Below are 15177 nucleotides of genomic sequence, written 5' to 3'. Positions count from 1 at the left end.
CCGGGGTGTGTCGTAATTAATCACTTTGTAAGTTTTTATTGAGCATATTGTCACTACTGTTTTGTGCAGGTCATTCACATGTGTTTTTTATATGTTAATATGTCATGTTTACACCTGGCAGCAGCGAGCGCACCGAATACGAGTTGTGCACTCTGCTCCTATGTTTACCAGTCCCTCTGTGTACGCAGCTACGGTGGAGGCGGCTCTCGGAGGCGCGATGACGTCACTTCCTGTGCTGGGTGAAAGACGCGACCGGAAGTGCGGGTCGCGTGCGCCGGGATCGCGCTGACACCGTGGGGCGGCTGGGGTCCTGGTAAGTAGTTATTTAAGTTTGTATCACTGTGTTGCACATTAGTGTGTTGTGTCCTGAGGAAGGGGGTACGTCCCCCGAAACGTTGACCTGAATAAACTCACCTGGCTGTTTTTTCACCCATTTTGTGCAAGTCTCCGAGTGCCGCCTATATTGTTGGTTATATATTGGGGTTCACCCCCCTGGGAGGGCACCGGAGCACATACCCCTACGGGGAAGCTGAGTGCCGGACTCATCCATGGACTATATATACAGTATATATATATATATATATATATAGGAAAAGGGATAGGGGTACTAGCAACCAACAGTGTCTAATAGATTAAAATAAATGTGAAGAATTTAGCAGGATACGTTCTTATAAAAAGTAAAAATGTATTTATTTGTAAATCACTGAAGTTCTGTCTTGCCCAATGTCAGAGTGTCTGCAGTAAATGTGGAGGATGCAAGTACAGAGCTACAGTTCCATTGCAGTACTCACTGCTCGACTGATTTCCTGTCCTGCCCCCAAGGCTCTTACTGGGAAGAAAGCATGGTGATGAAGCTCCTTTTCCCTTCCCACCATTGGAGTACCTGCCACTGCTGCCAGTGGGACTTGTCCCCTCCCAACAGGCTAGTATGTCGCGGGCATAATACCACAAAGGGCCGTGACCTAATGACACGAGCAGTAAAGATATCTGCAGATTCTGTGGGCCTGTTTTGGAGAGTGGGCCAGGAGCTGCAGCTCCATGAGCCCCATTGTTTTATCTGGCCCTGGGTCTACAGCCTAAATGCTTCTGAAGAAATGTAGTTTTTTTGGGTTTTTTTGTTTACTAATTCTTGGTCACTGACAAAGATAATGATGGTTAAAATTGTTGGTTAGCTCTACTTTTCAAAATACAGGGGCAGATGCATTAGGCATAGTTGCCTACCCTCCCTCATTCTGCAGGAGACTCCCTGTAATAGCAGCAATCTCCCTCACTTCCTTAATAGAGCAGCAATCTCCCTGATTGCACCTTAACCCCATTACATTCTTGGGGGCAAAAAAGAAATCAAAGATACATACTGTGCATTCAAATGGCAACATCAGCGCCATTTCCCTGCATTGGTTATAAGGCACAATGGGGCAGATGTATTAACCTGGAGAAGGCATAAGGAAGTGATAAACCAGTGATATGTGCAAGGTGATACACGCACCAGCCAATCAGCTCCAATATGTAAATTAACAGTTAGGATCTGATTGGCTGGTGCCTTTATCACCTTGCACATATCACTGGTTTTTCACTTCCTTATGCCTTCACCAGGTTAATACATCTGCCCCAATGATCCCTATGGCTACATGTGTTTTAATTTAAATAAGGTTTCTCGTGGCCACTTACAGTATATAGAGCCTCTTGTAAAACACAATGGGGGTCATTCCGAGTTGCTCGCTAGCTGCTTTTAGCAGCTTTGCACACGCTAAGCCGCCGCCTACTGGGAGTGAATCTTAGCTTATCAAAATTGCGAACGAAAGATTAGCAGAATTGCGAATAGACACTTCTTAGCAGTTTCTGAGCAGCTCCAGACTTACTCGGCATCTGCGATCAGTTCAGTCAGTTTCGTTCCTGGTTTGACGTCACAAACACACCCAGCGTTCGCCCAGACACTCCTCCGTTTCTCCAGCCACTCCCGCGTTTTTCCCAGAAACGGTAGCGTTTTTTCGCACACACCCATAAAACGGCCAGTTTCCGCCCAGAAACACCCACTTCCTGTCAATCACATTAAGATCTCCAGAACTAAGAAAAAACCTCGTAATGCTGTGAGTAAAATACCTAACTGCATAGCAAATTTACTTGGCGCAGTCGCACTGCGGACATTGCACATGCGCATTAGCGACTAATCGCTCCGTTGCGACAAAAAAATAACGAGCGAACAACTCGGAATGACCCCCAATACCCAAGCAAATTCTGCAAAATATCAGTGTCTTTTCTTCAACAAATAGATCTTACTAACTTTGGGGCTCATTTACATTTGGATGTAAGTAATTTTCATGAAATGCCTCTCAGATGTAGCAGTACACGTCCGCACTGATAGGTGTTACTTTCAGTCTCCCTGAACTGCTTTTTCAAAAGTAGGCAAGTATGGCATATGGGGAAGTAGGGTGACCACATTATCCCTTTTACCTGGGACACCCATGGATTACACAAATTCTGTGGCTGATTAAAACCAGATGAAATGTAGGCTTGAAGTTAGCCAGCCACAGAATTTGTGTAATCCATGAGCATCCCAGGTAAAAGGGATAATATCATACTTGCCTACCTGACCCTCTCCATGAGGGACAAAATGCTCTGTTCCTGGACTTTCCTGGTAATGTATGATTGCCATCACCTGTGGTCAGCTAGTTAATTGAGAAGAAAGGTGTTTCACCACAGGTGATGGCAATCATACATTACCAGGAAAGTCCAGGAACAGAGCATTTTCTCCCTCATGGAGAGGGTCAGGTAGGCAAGTATGGATAATATGGTCACTCTAGGGCACAGGTTCTCAAACTCGGTCCTCAGGACCCCACACAGTGCATGTTTTGCAGGTCTCCTCACAGAATCGCAAGTGAAATAATTAGCTCCACCTGTGGACCTTTTAAAATGTGTCAGTGAGTAATTAATACACCTGTGCTCCTGCTGGGTTACCTGCAAAACATGCACTGTGTGTGGTCCTGAGGACCGAGTTTGAGAACCTGCGCTCTAGGTAAAGTGATAAAGTGGAAGGTGATCTAACGCACCAGCCAGTCATCTCCTAACTTTCATGTTGTATTTTTGGGGAACATTGGAGACAGTCTGCTTTACTAATTTTTACAGTCTTTGCATACTGTATTTTTAAATAGATATACAGGCCAGATGTTTGTGCTGTTGCTTAGTTTAGCCAGCCAGCCTTGGCAAATATTGGTGAAGAATATTGTGAGGTGGTCAAAATTGAGTATAAATTACTAGAAATTAAGGTTATTGAGGTTAATAATACTGTAAGAAGAAAACAAAGGCCCACATTTTGGATTGTTACCAGTTTGTATACATTTTTGGCAAAACTAAAACACAAAGTTAATACAGATGCAAAACCAAAACATGCAGGTCGGCGCACATCTCTAGTTATTAGAGGTATATTTACTAAAGTGCAGTTTATGGAGGAGTTGATGTTGCCCATAACAACCAATCATATTCTATTTATTTATCTAGCACCTTCTACAAGATAATAGCTAGAATCTGATTGATTGCTATGGGCAACGTGCTCTGCTCCTGGACTTCCCTCTTAACCACTTGCCTGGCCTGGTCGCATCAGATGCGACCATGCCTGCAAGTGCTCTATCTGACCTGGTCGCACAGGATGCGACCAGTCAGATAGAGAGTTTTAGCAGCGGCAGGGAAGATAAACATCCCTCCACTGCTGCTGTCAGGGGTCCCTCTGCCTCCCTGCACTCTCCCCCTGTGTCTACAGTGCTGCCGATCACTGCTGATCGATCAGCATGGCAGTATCTCCCCCCCCCTCCAGCGGCTGCAGACAATGGCAGCCGCTGGGGAGAGTAAATGAACCCTCCCAAGCCACCCCCAGACCTCCCCTGCATACCTGCAGGCTGTCCCGGCTTTCAAAATGAAAGCCGCGATAGTCGCAATGTTCCCGATGTTCCGATGATCGCGATGTTCCCGATCAATGTTTTGATGTTTGAAGAAGAAAATTAAAAAAAAACTTTTTCCTTTTTTTTTTTTTTTACTAAAATCATTTGGGATAGGTTTAAAGTCATGTTCTTCACTTAATTCACTCATAGAAAAAAAGCCCATTTCGGAGCGGTTTTCTGTGAAATAAATCGTCGGTTAAGTGGTTAATGTATGATTGCCATCACCTGTGGTGACACGCCTTTCTTATCCATTAACCTGTTCAAAACAGGTGCCGGCAATCATAAATTAAGAGAAAAGTCCAGAATCTGAGCATTGTGTCCCTCCAGGAGAGGGTCATGTTGGGAGGTGTGTGACATGTACTGACAAAACTAGTTAACATTTCTGGCTCCATATATTGTCAGCCTCAAGTAACCTGTACAAAGCTGGTGATATATGATAGCTGTCTGCTAGAAGCAATGTAGGTCACACAGTTATGACAAAACACATTGATATATTCAGTTTTCTATCCACCCTTAGACAAACTATATAATTGCTGAAACCACCTGTCACCCCACCCAGGATTCTCCACCTCTTCACACATATGGGAATTGCTGATACTATGCTGTCTATTGTCATACAATACAGGTAGAATGTGTACTTTATATAATCTAGTAGTCCCCTTTTGGGCTGAATCGGGATGTTAAGTAAATGAGTAGATTGGATTAAAAGCATTCTATATAGTAATAGCAATTACCAGCACCGATCATTGCAGACCCTCCAACATGACCCGCCCCACTAGGTACAAAATGCTCTGTTTCTGGACTTCCCTCTTAATTTATGATTTCCATCACTTGTGTTGAACTAGTTAAATGATAAGAAAGCTGTTTCTTCACAGGTGATGGCAATAATAAATGAAGAGGGAAGTCAAGAAACAGAGCATTTTGTACCTAGTGGGGCGGGTCATGTTGGAGGGTATGTCATTGCGTCATCTTGAACTATATATTTCATTTGTCACCTATTAGTGAATTAATTTACTAAGGATGTATTCAGTATTAAGAGGCACTGGATTTTATGTCACACCTATATTTGTTCTTTGTCATACATTAAAACCCGGAAACATATAAATGTTTATCAATATAGCAGCAGGTATGTATGTATGTATGTATGTATGTATGTATGTGTGGGGCGCGCTGGGGGGTGCAGATTATTAGATCTACACTAAAAAGGTCTACAGTAATGGTAGACAAGCCTTAGGTCGACAGGGTCAAAAGGTCGACATGTAAGTTAAGTCAACACAAAAAAGGGAGACATTTTTATTTATTTTTTGGGTGTTTTGTCACTTTTCTGCCACAAACAAGCCCCATTAGTGTACCACGTCCCCTCTCTGGGCAAGGTTACTATTCCCAATCATAGTCCACATGGATGGTAAACTATGAAAAAGTTGAAAAAAACAACTTGTGTCTACCACGTGTGTGTTGACCATTGTCATGTCGGAACGTTGACCCTGTCAACTTTTTGAACAGTCTACCTTTTTAAATGTCGACATTTTGACCATGTTGACCTAATGCATGTCTACCATCAGTGGTCTACCTATTGACTGTAGACCTTTTTAGTGTAGATCTATAGTCCGGATGCTGGGGTAGGGGAGATGCTACACTTTTCTCCTCTGAGATGGAGAATTTGGGAGGTTACTTGTTGATTAGTGATGTACTGCACCCAGTTCAGCAGCCAAATGGCAAAAACAGATTTATGTTGTATACTAAAATATATAATGGGCATAAAGTATCTAATTAGCCATGGTATGGGAGGTTAGCTTAGAGCTATTCAATTATAAGCATATTTCCTCCCACCGTTGGGTTGTGCCCAAAGCTATGGTTTAAAGTGCTCGTGGTTGCTGCTGCAAGGGCAAAAAGCCCTACTCACTGCGGATTTCTGTTCACATCATCTTGCACCTCAGGAGAAACCTGCAGTAAGTGCAGCCTGCTGGCTTTCTGTGGGCTGCAACTGAATAGCTCTGACCACTGCAGCAAGCCTATTGTAGCCCTACGGCTAATTGATATGTGCTTTAGGGGTGGATATTGCACATTTAGGGGAATAGTAGGATGTAAGTACAGTAGGTCTTTAATGGCATTTTTTCATGAAGATTTTATTTTTTCCTGTACATTATGGATCAATGGGTCGACCTGACTGAGGTCGACAGTCAATAGGCCGACCACTATTAGTCGACATTGACATGGTTGACTCATGGAAAAGGGCGACACATCAAAATGGTCCCACTGGTAACAAAATCTCAGCGGGTGCAAATGGAGAAGGTGGCGGCAAGTGGCACAGTGTACCGGTGGATAAATTCTTAACAGTACAGCGTACCCAATTGTACCGCCATACTTGCAGTGCTGCTGTGTGTCCCTAGTACTTGATTTGAGAACCACTGTAAACAGCATAAGCTTTCAGAATGTTTTTTTTTCTTTAGATTGTTATGTGGTTACACTACCCTCTGGTGTTCACTAAAGAAAATATATATACTGTATTTTATGACCACACAGTGAATATAAATGGGATGTTTTCCGAAATCACTAGTTTTTGGGGAATAGCCACAAATATTAAGGATGCCCCGAATGTATGAAGGTGGCACTGCAACAGATATTTCCGATATCTCCATTTCTGACAAAAGCCTTTGAGCCCCCCCCCCCCCCCCCCCCTCGTGAAACTGTCAGAAACTGACCACAATTAACTTTGCAGTTAACCGCAGACCGCAAAGTTCCCAACATAGGCTACAATGGAGGATCGCGATCCTCCATTCTAGCCGCTGTGCTCCGCCTAATTGACAGGCCAGGAGCACAAATCCAATCGGGAGAGCACCATGACATGGCACTCCCTGATTGGCTGTCGGGATCTCCAGTGACAGTAGTCATTGTGTATACATGGAACCCCTTTAGTGCTTGGGTGCGGGTTTTATACGTTTTGTTTTTTTAACTCCCTTTTTAACTCCCCGGATGCCACATGGACCGAAGAGGACTCAACTTCACCTGATAGGTGAGTATTTTGGGCATTTTTTGACAGGTCCACCGTGGATTCTACTGGACAAGGGGACCGAGGATCTCTGTGGGCCACTAGGTAAGTATGTGTGTGTAAGTGTGCATGTATGTTAATTAAAGCTTTACTTTCACGGTGTGTGTGTTGTGTTTTTATCTGGGTATTTTTGTTGTAGTAGAACTACAGGTACCAGTGGGCTTGTTGTTTCCCCGCATGCTGGTACTTCTGGTGCTCCAAGTACCAGCTTGCGGGGAGGCTTGCTGGGACTTGTAGTTCTACGACAAAAAAATACTCAATTTTTTTTTACACAAAGGCTTATCAGCCCCCCATCCACCACCCAGGGCTGGGAGCGACAGCCTTGGGCTTCACCCCTGGCCCTTGGGTGACTGGAGGGGGGACCTCTTGATTTAAGGGGTCCCCACTCCTCCAGGGTACCGCGGCCAGAGGTGACTAGTTGGGGGGGTAATGCCACGGCCGCAGGGACCTATATAAAAGTGTCCCCCGGCTGTGGCATTATCTCTCTGGCTAGTGGAGCCCGGTACTGGTTTAAAAAATACGGGGGACCCCTACATCTTTTGTCCCCCGTATTTTTTGTACCAGGACCGGATGCAGAGCCCGGTGCTGGTTGTTTAAATATGGGGGGACCCTACGCATTTCCCCCCCCCTGTATTTTTACAACCATGGCCGGCTCAAAGAGCCCGAGGCCGGTCATGCTTAGGAGGGGTGGCCCCACCCAATTTTTTTTTTTTAAGGAAAACAGACCCTTTCCCACAGATAAGCATGCACGGATCTCACTGATCCGTGCATGACTATCCAAACACGCCAGGAAAAAGCAGGTCTATTTTTTTTTGCTGCTTTTTTTTTACGAAGTCTATGCTTTACCGGTAGTGTTTGGCTGTTGCCGGCATTGATTGAGAATACAAATTCTTACTGTGTTGTATGAACAAACAGCCGCGTTTGACCGATGGTCTATTCATTCATATTTCTGACCTCTGCCGTGAAAAACATTATGAATAGCCCCAACACTGCCGAGATTTGTGCTTAGTAAATTCCCGTGTTGACACTTTGAGAAAAAAAAAACTCGGACAAAATCGGGACTTTAGTAAATAAACCCCTGGGTGGCATTATCTTGTAATAGACTATGGGCTGCTATTTTGCAAAAATTACCAGGAGAGGTTTCCTCCGGGAATGTTACCTGGCAATGGCCACCGCACAGACATGATTTATGATCATGCATGCAAAGAACGGCCCCAGCTCCATGTTTTTGTGATAATTTCACTTCTTTACTCATCGCAGATACAGCCTACATTGGGGGAAAGTTAATTTTCTTATTGACGCTATAAGACACAATGGGGTATATTTACTAAGGTCCCGATTTTGACCGAGATGCCGTTTTTTCTTCAAAGTTTCATCTCGGTAATTTACTAAGCAAAAATCACGGCAGTGATGAGGGCATTCGTAATATTTTGGAAGTCCTTGGAAAAAATCACGAATCAATACACCATCGGTCAAATACGCCTGCAATTTGCTAGAAATCGGTCATTTACTAAAAAGTGCAAAACACAAACACTGCCGACAATAGCCAAACACTGCCGTGCTAAAATACAAATCGTGAAAAAGTGCTAAAAAAACCAGACCTGCTTTTTTATCCCGTGTTTGTATAGGCAATGGCATGCACGGATCCATGAGATCCGTGCATGTTTATCAGTGGGAAGGGGTGGGAAATGTTATAATTTTTTTTTTTTTAAATTGCGTGGGGTCCCCCCTCCTTAACCAAACCAGCCTCGGGCTCTTTGAGCCGGCCCTGGTTGCAAAAATATGGGAAAAAAATTGACAGGGGTTCCCCCATATTTAAGCAACCAGCACCGGGCTCTGTGCCTGGTCCTGGTTCCAAAAATACGGGGGACAAAAAGCGTAGGGGTCCCCCGTATTTTTGAAACCAACACCGGGCTCCACTAGCTGGACAGATAATGCCACTGCCGGGGGTCACTTTTATACAGTGCCTTGCGGCCGTGGCATCAAATATCAAACTAGTCACCCCTGGCCGGGGTACCCTGGGGGAGTGGGGACCCCTTCAATCAAGGGGTCCCCCCCCCAGCCACCCAAGGGCCAGGGGTGAAGCCCGAGGCTGTCCCCCCCATCCAATGGGCTGCGGATGGGGGGCTGATAGCCTTTGTTCAAAGTAATGAATATTGTTTTTAGTAGCAGTACTACAAGTCCCAGCAAGCCTCCCCCGCAAGCTGGTACTTGGAGAACCACAAGTACCAGCATGCGGCGGAAAACCAGGCCCGCTGGTACCTGTAGTACTACTACGAAAAAAATACCCCAATAAAGACAATACACACACACCTTGAAAGTATAACTTTAATACATACATACACACCACCATATACACATACTTACCTTATGTTCACACGAGGGTCGGTCCTCTTCTCCAGTAGAATCCATGGTGTACCTGTTGAAAAAATCCTACTCACCAAATCCAGTGTAGAGGGCTCCTCGGATAATCCATTTGTAATCCACGTACTTGTAAAAGTAAAAAAACGGGACACCCGACCACGAACTGAAAGGGGACCCATGTTTTCACATGGGACCCCTTTCCCCGAATGCCAGAAACCCCCTCTGACTGATGTCTAAGTGGGTTTCTTCAGCCAATCAGGGAGCGCCACGTTGTGGCACCCTCCTGATCGGCTGTGTGCTCCTGTACTGTCGGACAGGCGGCACACGGCAGTGTTACAATGTAGCGCCTATGCGCTCCATTGTAACCAATGGTGGGAACTTTCAGGTCAGCGGTTGACCGAAAGTGACCTCACCACTGACCTGAAAGTTCCCACCATTGGTTACATGGAGCGCATAGCGCTTACATTGTAACACTGCCGTGTGCCACCTGTCAGACAGTACAGGAGCACACAGCCGATCAGGAGGGTGCCACAATGTGGCGCTCCCTGATTGGCTGATGGAACCTTCTTGGACTTAAGTCAGAGGGGGTTCCAGGCATTCGGGGAAAGGGGACCCATGTGAAAAACTAGATATGAGCGCCTGAAATTTTTCGGGTTTTGTGTTTTGGTTTTGGGTCGGTTCCGCGGCCGTGTTTTGGGTTCGAACGCGTTTTGGCAAAACCTCACCGAATTATTTTTGTCGGATTCGGGTGTGTTTTGGATTCGGGTGTTTTTTCCAAAAACTCTAAAAAACAGCTAAAAATCATGGAATTTGGGGGTCATTTTGATCCCAAAGTATTATTAACCTCAAAAACCATAATTTACACTCATTTTCAGTCTATTCTGAATACCTCACACCTCACAATATTATTTTTAGTCCTAAAATTTGCACCGAGGTCGCTCTGTGTGAGTAAGATAAGCGACCCTAGTGGCCGACACAAACACCGGGCCCATCTAGGAGTGGCACTGCAGTGTCACGCAGGATGTCCCTTCCAAAAAAACCCTCCCCAAACAGCACATGACGCAAAGAAAAAAAGAGGCGCAATGAGGTAGCTGTGTGAGTAAGATTAGCGACCCTAGTGGCCGACACAAACACCGGGCCCATCTAGGAGTTGGCACTGCAGTGTCACGCAGGATGGCCCTTCCAAAAAACCCTCCCCAAACAGCACATGACGCAAAGAAAAAAAGAGGCGCAATGAGGTAGCTGACTGGTGTGAGTAAGATTAGCGACCCTAGTGGCCGACACAAACACCGGGCCATCTAGGAGTGGCACTGCAGTGTCACGCAGGATGGCCCTTCCAAAAAACCCTCCCCAAACAGCACATGACGCAAAGAAAAAAAGAGGCGCAATGAGGTAGCTGACTGTGTGAGTAAGATTAGCGACCCTAGTGGCCGACACAAACACCGGGCCCTATCTAGGAGTGGCACTGCAGTGTCACGCAGGATGTCCTTCCAAAAAACCCTCCCCAAACAGCACATGACGCAAAGAAAAAAAGAGGCAGCAATGAGGTAGCTGTGTGAGTAAGATTAGCGACCCTAGTGGCCGACACAAACACCGGGCCCATCTAGGAGTGGCACTGCAGTGTCACGCAGGATGTCCCTTCCAAAAAACCCTCCCCAAACAGCACATGACGCAAAGAAAAAAAGAGGCGCAATGAGGTAGCTGACTGTGTGAGTAAGATTAGCGACCCTAGTGGCCGACACAAACACCGGGCCGCATTTAGGAGTGGCACTGCAGTGTCACGCAGGATGTCCCTTCCAAAAAACCCTCCCCAATCAGCACATGATGCAAAGAAAAAGAAAAGAAAAAAGAGGTGCAAGATGGAATTATCCTTGGGCCCTCCCACCCACCCTTATGTTGTATAAACAAAACAGGACATGCACACTTTAACCAACCCATCATTTCAGTGACAGGGTCTGCCACACGACTGTGACTGATATGACGGGTTGGTTTGGACCCCCCCCAAAAAAGAAGCAATTAATCTCTCCTTGCACAAACTGGCTCTACAGAGGCAAGATGTCCACCTCATCTCACCCTCCGATATATCACCGTGTACATCCCCCTCCTCACAGATTATCAATTCGTCCCACTGGAATCCACCATCTCAGCTCCCTGTGTACTTTGTGGAGGCAATTGCTGCTGGTCAATGTCTCCGCGGAGGAATTGATTATAATTCATTTTATTAATGAACATCATCTTCTCCACATTTTCTGGATGTAACCTCGTACGCCGATTGCTGACAAGGTGAGCGGCGGCACTAAACACTCTTTCGGAGTACACACTTGTGGGAGGGCAACTTAGGTAGAATAAAGCCAGGTTTGTGCAAGGGCCTCCCAAATTGCCTCTTTTTCCTGCCAGTATAAGTACGGACTGTGTGACGTGCCTACTTGGATGCGGTCACTCATATAATCCTCCACCATTCTATCAATGTTGAGAGAATCATATGCAGTGACAGTAGACGACATGTCCGTAATCGTTGTCAGGTCCTTCAGTCCGGACCAGATGTCAGCATCAGCAGTCGCTCCAGACTGCCCTGCATCACCGCCAGCGGGTGGGCTCGGAATTCTGAGCCTTTTCCTCGCACCCCCAGTTGCGGGAGAATGTGAAGGAGGAGATGTTGACAGGTCGCGTTCCGCTTGACTTGACAATTTTGTCACCAGCAGGTCTTTCAACCCCAGCAGACCTGTGTCTGCCGGAAAGAGAGATCCAAGGTAGGCTTTAAATCTAGGATCGAGCACGGTGGCCAAAATGTAGTGCTCTGATTTCAACAGATTGACCACCCGTGAATCCTTGTTAAGCGAATTAAGGGCTGCATCCACAAGTCCCACATGCCTAGCGGAATCGCTCCCTTTTAGCTCCTTCTTCAATGCCTCAGCTTCTTCTGCAAAAGCCTGATGAGGGGAATGACCTGACTCAGGCTGGCAGTGTCTGAACTGACTTCACGTGTGGCAAGTTCAACGGGCATCAGAACCTTGCACAACGTTGAAATCATTCTCCAACTGCACTTGAGACAGGTGCATTCCATCTCCTATATCGTGCTCAATTGTATAGGCTTGAATGGCCTTTTGCTGCTCCTCCAACCTCTGAAGCATATAGAGGGTTGAATTCCACCTCGTTACAACTTCTTGCTTCAGATGATGGCAGGGCAGGTTCAGTAGTTTTTGGTGGTGCTCCAGTCTTCTGTACGTGGTGCCTGTACGCCGAAGTGTCCCGCAATTTTTCTGCCACCGACAGCATCTCTTGCACGCCCCTGTCGTTTTTTAAAAAATTCTGCACCACCAAATTCAAGGTATGTGCAAAACATGGGACGTGCTGGAATTTGCCCATATTTAATGCACACACAATATTGCTGGCGTTGTCCGATGCCACAAATCCACAGGAGAGTCCAATTGGGGTAAGCCATTCCGCGATGATCTTCCTCAGTTGCCGTAAGAGGTTTTCAGCTGTGTGCGTATTCTGGAAAGCGGTGATACAAAGCGTAGCCTGCCTAGGAAAGAGTTGGCGTTTGCGAGATGCTGCTACTGGTGCCGCCGCTGCTGTTCTTGCGGCGGGAGTCCATACATCTACCCAGTGGGCTGTCACAGTCATATAGTCCTGACCCTGCCCTGCTCCACTTGTCCACATGTCCGTGGTTAAGTGGACATTGGGTACAACTGCATTTTTTAGGAGACTGGTGAGTCTTTTTCTGACGTCCGTGTACATTCTCGGTATCGCCTGCCTAGAGAAGTGGAACCTAGATGGTATTTGGTAATGGGGGCACACTGCCTCAATAAATTGTCTAGTTCCCTGTGAACTAACGGCGGATACCGGACGCACGTCTAACACCAACATAGTTGTCAAGGACTCAGTTATCCGCTTTGCAGTAGGATGACTGCTGTGATATTTCATCTTCCTCGCAAAGGACTGTTGAACAGTCAATTGCTTACTGGAAGTAGTACAAGTGGGCTTACGACTTCCCCTCTGGGATGACCATCGACTCCCAGCGGCAACAACAGCAGCGCCAGCAGCAGTAGGCGTTACACGCAAGGATGCATCGGAGGAATCCCAGGCAGGAGAGGACTCGTCAGAATTGCCAGTGACATGGCCTGCAGGACTATTGGCATTCCTGGGGAAGGAGGAAATTGACACTGAGGGAGTTGGTGGGGTGGTTTGCGTGAGCTTGGTTACAAGAGGAAGGGATTTACTGGTCAGTGGACTGCTTCCGCTGTCACCCAAAGTTTTTGAACTTGTCACTGACTTATTATGAATGCGCTGCAGGTGACGTATAAGGGAGGATGTTCCGAGGTGGTTAACGTCCTTACCCCTACTTATTACAGCTTGACAAAGGGAACACACGGCTTGACACCTGTTGTCCGCATTTCTGGTGAAATACCTCCACACCGAAGAGCTGATTTTTTTGGTATTTTCACCTGGCATGTCAACGGCCATATTCCTCCCACGGACAACAGGTGTCTCCCCGGGTGCCTGACTTAAACAAACCACCTCACCATCAGAATCCTCCTGGTCAATTTCCTCCCCAGCGCCAGCAACACCCATATCCTCCTCATCCTGGTGTACTTCAACACTGACATCTTCAATCTGACTATCAGGAACTGGACTGCGGGTGCTCCTTCCAGCACTTGCAGGGGGCGTGCAAATGGTGGAAGGCGCATGCTCTTCACGTCCAGTGTTGGGAAGGTCAGGCATCGCAACCGACACAATTGGACTCTCCTTGTGGATTTGGGATTTCAAAGAACGCACAGTTCTTTGCGGTGCTTTTGCCAGCTTGAGTCTTTTCAGTTTTCTAGCGAGAGGCTGAGTGCTTCCATCCTCATGTGAAGCTGAACCACTAGCCATGAACATAGGCCAGGGCCTCAGCCGTTCCTTGCCACTCCGTGTGGTAAATGGCATATTGGCAAGTTTACGCTTCTCCTCCGACAATTTTATTTTAGGTTTTGGAGTCCTTTTTTTACTGATATTTGGTGTTTTGGTTTTGACATGCTCTGTACTATGCCATTGGGCATCGGCCTTGGCAGACGACGTTGCTGGCATTTCATCGTCTCGGCCATGACTAGTGGCAGCAGCTTCAGCACGAGGTGGAAGTGGATCTTGATCTTTCCCTAATTTTGGAACCTCAACATTTTTGTTCTCCATATTTTAATAGGCACAACTAAAAGGCACCTCAGGTAAACAATGCAGATGGATGGATTGGATACTAGTATACAATTATGGACGGGCTGCCGGGTGCCGACACAGAGGTAGCCACAGCCGTGAACTACCGCACTGTACTGTGTCTGCTGCTAATATATAGACTGGTTGATAAAGAGATAGTATACTCGTAACTAGTATGTATGTATAAAGAAAGAAAAAAAAACCACGGTTAGGTCACTGGTATATACAATTATGGACGGGCTGCGGAGTGCCGACACAGAGGTAGCCACAGCCGTGAACTACCGCACTGTACTGTGTCTGCTGCTAATATATAGACTGGTTGATAAAGAGATAGTATACTCGTAACTAGTATGTATGTATAAAGAAAGAAAAAATAAAAACGCAGTTAGGTGGTATATACAATTATGGACGGGCTGCCGAGTGCCGACACAGAGGTAGCCACAGCCGTGAACTACCGCACTGTACTGTGTCTGCTGCTAATATATAGACTGGTTGATAAAGAGATAGTATACTCGTAACTAGTATGTATGTATAAAGAAAGAAAAAAAAACCACGGTTAGGTCACTGGTATATACAATTATGGACGGGCTGCCGAGTGCCGACACAGAGGTAGCCACAGCCGTGAACTACCGCACTGTACTG

General features: G+C 46.3%; 1 protein-coding gene across 1 annotated transcript in view; it reads left to right on the top strand.

Moving 5' to 3' along the window:
- The first annotated feature begins 4516 nt into the window (after window positions 1–4516).
- The window catches only part of CIDEB (cell death inducing DFFA like effector b), a 65166-nt gene continuing 54505 nt past the window's right edge, over window positions 4517–15177 (top strand). Inside the window, exon 1 of the mRNA XM_063955994.1 lies at window positions 4517–4557. Coding sequence (XP_063812064.1) covers window positions 4532–4557 — 26 coding nt within the window. The 5' untranslated portion in view covers window positions 4517–4531. The remainder of the gene's footprint in view (window positions 4558–15177) is intronic.

The sequence above is a fragment of the Pseudophryne corroboree genome, chromosome 2 (assembly GCF_028390025.1).
Source record: "Pseudophryne corroboree isolate aPseCor3 chromosome 2, aPseCor3.hap2, whole genome shotgun sequence".
In the NCBI taxonomy this organism is placed as follows: domain Eukaryota; kingdom Metazoa; phylum Chordata; class Amphibia; order Anura; family Myobatrachidae; genus Pseudophryne; species Pseudophryne corroboree.
Note: the sequence above shows the minus strand (reverse complement) of the source record. Positions and strands in the feature narration are given on the sequence as shown.